The sequence below is a fragment of the Vicia villosa genome, unplaced genomic scaffold, assembly GCF_029867415.1.
Source record: "Vicia villosa cultivar HV-30 ecotype Madison, WI unplaced genomic scaffold, Vvil1.0 ctg.001100F_1_1, whole genome shotgun sequence".
Lineage (NCBI taxonomy): Eukaryota > Viridiplantae > Streptophyta > Magnoliopsida > Fabales > Fabaceae > Vicia > Vicia villosa.
In genome coordinates this window covers 55,571-66,655 of record NW_026705479.1, presented here as the reverse complement: position 1 = coordinate 66,655, position 11,085 = coordinate 55,571, and the positions used below count along the sequence as shown (strand labels likewise).

The 11,085-nt window shown below is 33.0% G+C and overlaps 2 protein-coding genes across 2 annotated transcripts; one reads left to right on the top strand and one right to left on the bottom strand.

Moving 5' to 3' along the window:
* Positions 1 to 4,521: 4,521 nt before the first annotated feature.
* LOC131633248 (ammonium transporter 1 member 3-like) lies at positions 4,522 to 6,141 on the top strand. The gene has a single exon (XM_058903955.1). It carries the CDS (start codon positions 4,680 to 4,682, stop codon positions 6,063 to 6,065), a length of 1,386 nt encoding a protein of 461 aa, XP_058759938.1. The 5' UTR covers positions 4,522 to 4,679; the 3' UTR covers positions 6,066 to 6,141.
* Positions 6,142 to 7,296: 1,155 nt separating this feature from the next.
* LOC131633249 (E3 ubiquitin-protein ligase AIRP2-like) lies at positions 7,297 to 10,472 on the bottom strand. The gene is made up of 5 exons (XM_058903956.1): positions 10,315 to 10,472; positions 9,830 to 9,980; positions 9,086 to 9,152; positions 8,696 to 8,930; positions 7,297 to 7,600 (listed from the first exon to the last, which is right to left on the bottom strand). Exons 1-5 carry the CDS (start codon positions 10,380 to 10,382, stop codon positions 7,390 to 7,392), a joined length of 732 nt encoding a protein of 243 aa, XP_058759939.1. The 5' UTR covers positions 10,383 to 10,472; the 3' UTR covers positions 7,297 to 7,389.
* Positions 10,473 to 11,085: the final 613 nt, after the last annotated feature.

Genomic DNA, 11,085 nt, shown 5'->3' with positions numbered 1-11,085 from the left:
GCTACTTGATAGAATAACAAATGTTATCTATGATGTTAGTAAGATATATTAGCTTGCCAATGAGTTTTTTGTATGATGTTGGATTAGCAAAAAAAATGTCTTCATCTTGAAGAAGTTTGGTTTCCTTTGCCATGGGTGAGTTGGTTGATTTTGAGTCAAGCAAGCAAGTTTCTTTCAAAAGGTCCAAGATGTTTTTTTTTACAAATATGGATTACAAGCTTTGAGCTCGCTACTTCTAATTCTAAGAAGTATTTTATCTTTTCTAAGTCTTTGATCTTGAATGAAGTGTTGAGAAATGACGTGATAGGGCTACTTTCATGTCGGTTATTTCCTACAATCAAAACACCATCAATATAGATTAAAATAGTAGCAAATGAATGTCCAATAAATTTCATGAATAAAGAGTTGTCTGAATCATATTGAAAATAGCCTTTTCAGAGTAAGTCGATAAACAACTTACAATCATGATTGAAATTTTAAGAATGAATGTCTCTAATTGCATATAAATTGTTTTAATGAGTAGTCTTATAGTAGTTAACTTAGTGTCACGGCGTGAAAAATATTTGAGCGAATAAACATTCGAATGACAATGAAGTCGCCACCAAAGTTTATTTTAAAAAGGGAAAATGTTGATGAAACCCTAAAAGAACAAAAATATGGTCATCACAATCAAATTTAGGTTCGAGAGTCGATTATGCATTAGGAAGGTATTAGAACCCTATGGCATTCGTTTTAAATAACAGTTACCTCTAATTAATTTTGTAAAATGTAGTGTTAACCCTAATGTATTTGATTTCTTCTAATTATTACAACATATTTACAAGAAAGGGAATTTTTTTTATTAGAGTGCTTGATAAGATGTGAATTTTGCTTCTACGTATCTCCTAGTGCGACGGAGAATTCAAAGCTATGCAATTCTTGGATAGAAATATCTTGTAAGTTGGTTGATTTTAAGGGAAAAAATGTTTGATCGTGTCAAGGCGAATTGAAAGTTGCTTGCTAGTTGTAATTGCTTTTAGGAAGAAGACGAGTGTTCGAACAAGCAAGTCATGTGACTTGTGTCCGCTAACTCGAGGATAAAAGAGATGTTCATCTAATTAATTATTTTTCATCCAAATTTTATTTATAAAAAAGAAAGATTCAAATTAAATTGAGTTGCATTCTCTTAAAGAAAAACAAGCGTTCGAAGAATCAAGTTGTATAACTTGTGTCCGAACACTCGAGAGTCAAAGGGATATACATCCAATTCATCCTTTATAATCTATAATAAAAGAATGGACTCGAAATGTAATTGATTAATTAATATTTTAACAGGAAGACAAACGTTCAAATAAGCAAGTTGTACAACTTGAGTCCGAACACTCGAGGATTAAAAAGATGTATATCTAGTTAATGATCATTTTTAATCCAATTTTTGATTTCTCAAAAAGGTTTAAAATGATTGAGCTATTAATTCATAAAAATAGAAAGAAAGATAAATGTTCGAACAAACAAGTCATACAACTTGTGTTTGAACACATTAAAATTCCTTTTGGATTGGCTGCATTTGAAAAAAAAACATGGAGTTTGTTCAAGCTAGTTTTGGTGCAGAAGAAACACAAGTGGAACCCGATATTCTAACATGTGCATTGCAACATTTGGTTTCTTAAGATAGAGAAATGTTATTGTAGTTATGGTTCTGAGTTATTATATCCAAGATCCACTCTACAAAAAGGATCTACATATTTAATCTGAAGAGTTAATATGGATGTACTATTGCAATATGTTGAACACGATGCTTTCACATGTGTGTAGTGAAACATCTGGCCTTGACAACATGTCATATGGATGTTGCTTGGTGTGCAAGTTCTAATTGGGATTGAATTAAATTTGTTGCATTTTATTTAGCAATTTTTGTTTGATTTGTTTGACATATGGAGATGCTCAAATCATATTTAAATGGATATTTACATTTGAATTTGAAATATAACAAGTCATATCTTATTGTTGGAGCAATCAAGGAAATATCATATCCAACTAAATCAACTTTTTCTGTACTAAATCAAATCAGATATCCAATGAAGAAAATCCCGGAAGACATTGCTATATAAGGATGCCCAGTCTCACGTTTGAGACATGGATTTTGTATGCAAAGACTAGGTTCTTTGTGTTAGGGCTTGAGTCTTTGTAAATTGTATTCCACGCTAATGCCATAATAAGGGTTAGGGTAGAATCTTTATTTGCATCACTCTATGTTTCAGTAACTTGACATAGTTGTTATTTTGTCTTAGTTGACGTGTAAATTCAACATTCAATAGGGTTGTTATTGAACTTGATCACATGGATTAGTGACTGAGAGAAAGTGAGATGGATTCTTATAATTAGGAGGAGTCCTAAATAGAAGTGCATTGGATAGTTTTAGGAAATGAAATTGGTCATCAAGGGTTGATCATAGAAGACTAAGTGTACTAAGCTACTGATAGTGAATTTCCTTTCTTGGATAGAGTTCCTTCCAGACGTATCTGTGGTTTTACGGAACTAGGTTACTAATATCTGGTGTTATTTATTGCTTTTTCATTGACTTTGTACTAATATCCATATGTGTGGTAAATCTAGTTTATCTTGTTGGACTAGTTGTTTAAACATCACGCCCGACATCTGTCCCATTGGGAACACAATTACATATATCCAATCAGTCCCTTTTTAAATCCAAGTTGATTTAAAAATGCTTTGATCATATCTTGAGTATCACAGCTCTTATTGAGGTGGGACCAATGACAAATGAAAGCCAACAAAAAAAGATATCTAGTTCCAATAAAAAAAAATGAAACAACAAAGATATGTTATTTATTATTGCAAACATAACACAAACATCACACATACAAAAATAACACACATACATCATGACATATGTTCGACAATTTGATCATATCTTGAGTTTTATAACTCTTATTGAGATGAGACCAGAGAAAAATGAAAGCTAATAAAAAGAGCTAGATAATCCCAAAAATAAAAAAATGAAACATAAAATTTATGAAATTTATTTTTGCGGGAAGCATACTTGTGATTTTAGGATTGTGATCATTCTATGTCATTAATTATCATCCTAAATCTGTAGATATAAAGTGTTTAAAATTTTAAATCAAACAACTAACATATATAACAAAAACACAACATATTTAAGAGCATAGCTACATATAAGAACAAAGACTCAACAACACATAAAAAAATAAAAATGCAAGATGTGGAAAAGGAGGTTACCAACGATGAAGCCTTTGGAGATGGAGGATGTTGGTGTTATTTGCAAGACCAATAAATTATTTCTTTCTCCAACTCTCACAATAAAAGGAACTCTCTTTATCTCTCAAAATTTTCAGCACCTCTTTACTCTAAAAAAAAGTTCCCCCCCTTTCTCACAAAAATGACCACTACTTATAGTGGAATGCTAGGATTTTAGGAGAGGATAAAGACAAACTTTGATAGGTTTTAAGATAATGAAAGGAGATGAAAAATACAGGTGGGGGAGCTAAAAAGCCTCTCAAACTTGGTCTCTAAGTCATCCAGAATGCATCATGCAAGACAACAAATGTATCATAAAAATGGCAAGACAAAAGAAGGGTAAATGTGAAAAGGAAAAGTGACCAACGCAAAAGAAGAATATTCATTGGTTAATGTTAAAAATTAACCTTTGGTAAATTACTGATTAATCTTTGATCATAATAAAAAAATTGTCATTTAGCCTTTGCCTTTGAATTTGATTTTTTTATTTATTTTAATTTTGACAATTTGCTAGAAAACACTAAAATAAAACCCTAAATACATGATTTCTTTTTTTTTTTTTTGGATTTTCATGATGAAATTAAAAATAATGATAATATTGATGATGAAGAACGAAAGATTGAATCGATGAATTTTGAAAAACTATAAAAACTGAGAAATTAATTTTTATTTTCCGAACAAAATTAGGATACTACACTTAGCAACATGTGAATAGCTATAAAAAAAAAATCCATCATATTTATATTTAATTCTATAAACTCTTGTAGTCAGTGAATTTCCTGCCAAAAGGAAGGTCTAAAATGATCCAAGTTTTATTTTGATCAAGAGTGTGTATTTCTTTAGTTATAACTTTAATAATGTTCTGGCTGATTTTATTTAAAGCTAATTTTACTTTTAACTTGTGTGCCATTTTTTAAAATGACTTGTATTATGTGAGAGTATAGTATTATTGACTTAGTGTTAGGATGATACACTAGGTATCCTTCAAAGGAGACAATCTTGTTTGAGCTATTAATGTAAAAGTATATCTACACATCTCTTCCAACACTAATTCAAAATTGTAACTTGCTAAGTAGTGTAGAATTATTACCTACTATACCATTGTGGGCATAGTGCCACTCGCTAGGGCTAAGTTTATTGTAGACATGTTTAAATATATACCTCAATTTTGATAAGCCTATCTGCCATCTATCACTAAAAATGGTTGAATTAGAATGCACAACCACTCAACATTAACCAACTTGTATATGCAACTACAACTACTTGCTAGCAAGCTAGCTACCATTCAAAGTTACCACCATCACACATACACATTCTATCAAATCTTATATTCCCATACATCATACATATTTTGATATAAATGTTATCAAATCTTTTATTCCTCTTTCATCCTATTCCCTTTTATCACCAAACACACTCTCATGGAGGTTTCATGGGAACAAAGTGTCACCTATTCTATCAACACAATTTACCTTCTCTTCTCTGCCTACTTAGTTTTTGTAATGCAGCTAGGATTTGCCATGATATGTGCAGGTTCTGTCCGGGCCAAAAATGCTATGAACATAATGCTTACCAATGTAGTTGATGCAGTGGTAGGTAGTATTTCCTTTTACCTTTTTGGTTTTGCATTTGCTTATGGCAATTCCAACCCTTTCATTGGTACAAACTTGTTTGCTTTAGCTAACATTCCAAATGAAAATTATGACTATGGGTTCTTCCTTTACCAATGGGCTTTTGCTATTGCTGTGGCTGGTATAACTAGTGGGTCCATAGCTGAGAGGACACAATTTAGTGCTTATCTTGTTTTTTCATTTTTCCTTACTGGTTTTGTGTATCCAATTGTGGTCCATTGGGTTTGGTCATCTAGTGGTTGGCTTAGTCCAAATTCAAGTCACTTGTTCTTGGGCTCAGGTGCCATTGACTTTGCTGGGAGTGGAGTGGTGCATTTGGTTGGTGCCATTGCTGGACTTTGGGGATCTATTATAGAAGGTCCACGGGTCGGACGGTTCGATGCTTACGGAAAGCCTGTACCTTTCCGCGGCCACAATGCCGCGCTTGTGGTTCTCGGGACGTTCTTGTTGTGGTTCGGTTGGTTCGGATTTAATCCCGGCTCGTTCGACAAAATTCTCGTGGCCTACCCTAACACATTGGATGAAGGTAATTGGACATCGATAGGTCGAACGGCCGTGACAACTACATTGGCGGGCTCAACCGCGGGAATCGTCACATTGTTCGGCCGTCGATTATTGATTGGCCACTGGGATGCAATGGATGTATGCAACGGTTTGATTGGCGGGTTTGTCGCCATCACCTCCGGGTGCTCGGTTGTCGAGCCATGGGCAGCTATTCTATGCGGATTCGTCTCGGCTTGGGTGTTAATCGGGCTCAACATATTAGCACTAAAACTAAACTATGATGATCCATTAGAGGCAGCTCAATTACATGGTGGATGTGGCACTTGGGGGTTGTTGTTTACAGGGCTATTTGCCAAAGAGGAGTTTGTGGTTCAAACATATAATGCAGGAGTGGCAGTGAAAAGACCCTATGGTCTTCTACTTGGAGGTGGATGGGGATTGATTGGAGCTCAAGTGGTTGAGATTTTGGTTATCTTTGGATTTGTTAGTTTAACAATGGGACCTATGTTCTATGGCTTGCACAAACTTAGGTTGCTAAGAATTCCTGTGGCTGATGAACTTGCTGGCCTTGATATATCAAGCCATGGAGGCTATGCTTATGCTCATCATGAGGAAAATCATCCTCAATCATATGGAGATTATATGCGTATGCGACAAGATAATCAATCATAGTTTGGTTTAAGATTGAGATGTTAATATTTTGTAATATGTAGAAACAAGTAGGCCTTGTTTAGCATAAATTATTTGTTCCAATCCTCTTTATTTCTAATAAAACAAAATATAAATGTTATTATTTTTTAAAATTCCAGTATCTGAATCTAAGATCAACTAATCCAGAAAGATCAATTTCCCTTCATTGAGAGCACATATAAAATAGTCCAACACATATATTATTTGTGCCAAGCAGAATTTTAATCTGAAATTTAAACAGGAAGACATTTTTAGATTTTATTGCTTAGATTTGCAAATAATAAATGAAGTAAATATAATAGAATCTAATTTATCCATTTTATTCAATCTTCTATTTTTTTTCCATCCAACATTTTTTTTTTTTGGTTTAGCCAACCAGTTTCGATTTACATAGTGAACCGACTAATCTGATTTCATGGTTCAGAGGGACGACTCACTGGTCAAGTCTTTTTTCCACCAAGAATCGAACTCGGGTAGTACCCGAACGATTCCTCCTTAGAATGTAAGCAATAGAATAAAACACTTAATTAAATATTCAAACAATGGAGTGTGATTCATATCTCATTCCGCTTCATTCTATTTTACTCCGTTATGTTTCATTCTACTCTGATCCGTTATGTTTTATCAATCCAAACACGGTGTTATAATCCAATTTTCAAGGCAATACTAAATGTAAATGCAGACAATAAAATACTGCAAATTTGGGCCTACCCATCATCTATTTGTATAATCTAAGGTGAAGTAAAAGGGACATTATAGTACTGATCATATACATCTAAAAATAAAGTAAGAAAGTTCAAAGAAATGAAAAATATCTATACTCCATTTTCCAAGAGACATGTTGGATTCACAAGGCGGACAAGGAAAAAATGGGGCATTAAAGTCAAAATTGGATCAAGATATGGACATTTTACCTCTTGTTTAAGCAATCTTTCAAACAAGCATCAAAATATCATGAAAAGATGGAATCTTATCAAGTGGATGGAGCCTACACAATAAGATAAATGTGACACAGTCCCTTTCCCATCATTGTCATTTTGTACACTTCATGGATAATATATTAATTAAATTAAATTGCCATAGCTAAAGGATAAGGTCACTGTACTATTTTTTAATTCTTCATCTCAATCCTAAGAAGATTATTATACTAATATATAACAGAATAACCAAAATACCCCTGTGGTTGTGGAAATAAATTATATCAACTTGAAGCTGAAAGTAAAAAAAGAGAATATATATACATTTTAATTATGATCCAAATGGATTTACATGTACAATGAGAGGGCAATATAGAGATTTGAAACCACTACCTAAAAAATGGATCATAGGACACATGTCTGGGATCTGGAATAATAAGAGGTAACTTTTCTATGTAAAGAAACAGAATCTTACAATTCTCTTTGAAAATTGTTCCAACATCAACTATATCACTTGTGTCTGTGTAAATCCAAAGGTCCTCAGAGTTTACTCTCTTTAAGCTATCCCGGCAAAAGGGGCAAGACTGAGACCTAAGACACCTGAATTAAAAAACAGCATTGTTATGTCTAATACAATGAATGTAGGCATAATTAGCAACTAATTAGTATTTAATATTCTCTTAACGTGTCAGTCAAGTCAACTAAGACAAGTAAAACAGTTTTGGGTAGGTGAGGGGTGCAACTTGTCACCTTGTGATTTCAAAAAGTATTTAAATTGAAAGTGTGCCCAATCTTTGACACATGTCTAGTGTAGAAGATGCGATATTATTTTGCGTCCAATATCTGACACATGTCTAGTATTCAAGATACGTTATGATTTGACGTTCAATGTCTAACACATGTCTAGTGTTCAAGATGTGTTACTATCTGCCCTTAGTGTCTAACACGTGTCTAGTGTTCAAGATGCGTCATTATTTGAAGTTCGATGTCTGACACGTGTCTAGTATTCAAAATGCGTTATTATTTGACATATAATGAAAACAAGATAAAAATTTCATAGCTAAAAGTGAGAATATTAAAAAAAAAAAATCTCAAACCAATCTCTAAAGTGCAAAGAGGAAGGCCATTGTTGAAAAACATAAAAGCGATGGCTAGCTTTTGATAAAGTAAAAGCAAATGGATAACTTATCTTTGAATTCATAACTTTTGTGAATAAAATGTTGGATAGGGAATTCAGGATCCTTGCCTCAAAAAGACCAATAAAAAGATTTTTTTGATTGATATCAAAGATAACTCAATCATGGACATCATTTAAGTGATCAACAAGAACATAATGGCAACATTGAAATTCCATTAACCAAAATGATGCACAGAAAGTCAGATAAGAACTTGTTTTGATGTACCAAAAAATCAAATTTAGTTTTATGTCCAAAATTCTGTAGCACCGACATCTCTGGGAAAAAAGCGTGTCCGACAGACATTGACATCGACACCTCTGAAAAATGTGTGTGCGACGGACACCGACACTGACACTTATGATTACATTTAATTTATTCTTTTTTTAAAATTATTAGCAGTGTCGATGTTGTGTCTATGTTAGTGTTTGTGCTTCATAGCTCAAAAGTATAATCAGTGTGATATACAAATATAACTATAAAGAATCTAAGATGGATGAGAAAGCATGAAGAATTGTACCAGTCTCTGTAACACTCAAAGCACATTTGGTGGCAACAATTAGGCAGCACAACTTTAGCTTTCACTTCCAAGCAAACTCCACATTCTTGTTCTCTTTCAATGTCAATTTCAGATTCTCTTCTATCTTTGAAATTGGTCTTCTTTTGGTATCTAATAGCATATACTTCTTTCTGTTTCCTTTCTTCCAAATCTGTGATGCCTTTCTGAAGTTGCAGCAGAGCAGGAAATATAACCGCTGTTTATCATCAGCAAAAGAGAAAAATCATGTTTAGTATCCGTTGATTATTATCATCAAGAACATAAAAATGGATTCTAGAAATACCCTTAAAGAGAAATAGGCATAATGCAACTAGATAAGTATACATTCAGGTTTAACAACGTTAAACTTACAATAAAATTGTCTTATGCTTGCTTTCCTTTCATATATTGAAATAGTAGTTTTCCCATTTCCATATGTCTGCATTAATGTAGAAAAAAACATTGTAAAATTATCTAAAAACAGATAATGCCAATATAAGTACCAAACATGAACATTATGGAAGGACCATTTTGTTATTTGTGGATAGCAGAAAATAGCAGCATGTTTTATACTCCACAGCTCTACAGTATTATAGTTCCGCTAAGCCGCTATTTAATCGCACGGACAAACACAGACACAGCATCAAACACCAGCCAAGACACTGAGGCACAACCCCGATACAAGATACATGTCAACAGACACTGATATACAACAGACACCGATATACGATCCTGTTACAACCCTGATACGAACATGTCAACACCAATAAATGTTTGAAGAAATAAATTAATTAAATGCAATTGATATAGCGTCAGACACATGTTTGACGCAGGACACTTGTCGGGCACACATTTTAGACACGGGGACTCGTGTTAGACATCAGACACATTTCACACATTTCAGACACGGACACCAGACACACATTTCAGACACGGAAACACACCTTTCAGACAGAGACACTGGACACCGGACACGTTTGACACCTGGCACACATTTCAGACACGGGACACATGTTTCACACCGGCCTCACATTTCATCAGAAGTGTGTACTAAGGACAAATAAAGAAAAATAAAATTTGAATATGTATGTATAAAATATGGTTTATGAAACATACCACAAAAACTAGAATTCTGAGCAAACCAAGAGCACCAGCAAGCCGGTAATCAGTCCATTGAACAAGAGAGAGAAAAAGTGGAGCCACAGGACTGTAAGATAGCCTCATCTGAAAGCATCCTCCTTCTTTATCCCTTGGATGCTCTAATGCCCTGAAAAACATATAACACTAAACAGATTGGAAAAAAAATCTCAAAAATCAAATTTCCACCTCACTCAGCCCAAAAACAAACACATCATGGACAAGATTTCTATATCATATCATAATCAAACATGCTACTTTCAACAAAAGAAAACAAACATGTAAAAACACCCTGAAACTGCTCCTTAAAAACACAACATAACCACAAATTGTTCCCAGAAAAAATCAATTTTTAATCTGGAAATTAGGACAAAAACAAACATTTTTACATGGTTCTGAAGCTAAATTTTCATTGAAACAAAAATCCTAACAAACTGGATGAAAAAAAAGAGAGAGAAACATACAGTGTATTAGCATACTGAATATCAGCTTCTAGAGCTTTGAGAGATTCTTGAAACAAACTCTTTCCCATACCCAAATTTTTCACTGAAAATAAATATCTTAACGCATGCAGAAGATTATGAAATTCTCCGAGAATCAAAACATGTATATATATGCATATGAATTACTAAGATGTTTTATTTGACTTTTGTAATGACGGTTTTACCCTTTTCCGTTTCCTGATTTGCTCATGGTTTTGGTATAGTGGGACACTATGTTCAAGAATGGATTTCATTATATTGAAAGACGGTTTTGCCCTTTGATATAAAAAGTATAATAATAATGATTTTTTTTATTTTTATATAGAAAAGGAAAGTAATAATAGAGATGGAAATAATGTGTTGTGAATGAATCTTTCTAATATTGTGATTAATTAATATGGTGGATAATGTTGCTTTTGTTTTGTGTAATACATGGGCTATAACGGTTTTAATCTTTACCATTTTTTTTTATTTTTGTTTTGTATTATTTAAGATTCTCCTACTTTATTTGGAGATGTCATGATCATGTGGCAGAATTAGTGACATTTTAACAACTTTGGGAAATAAATAAATGAATTTATCTAAAAGATAGATAAGTTATGACCTTAATTTATTATTTTGTTTTTATTCTCATACATTTTTTTGTTTTCATGCTCATTTATCTATTTTTTGAAATAGATATTTTTAAAATTGTGAAATAGTCGTGAGTATGTACTTATATCGGATTTATACAACATATTATAATATTTTTAT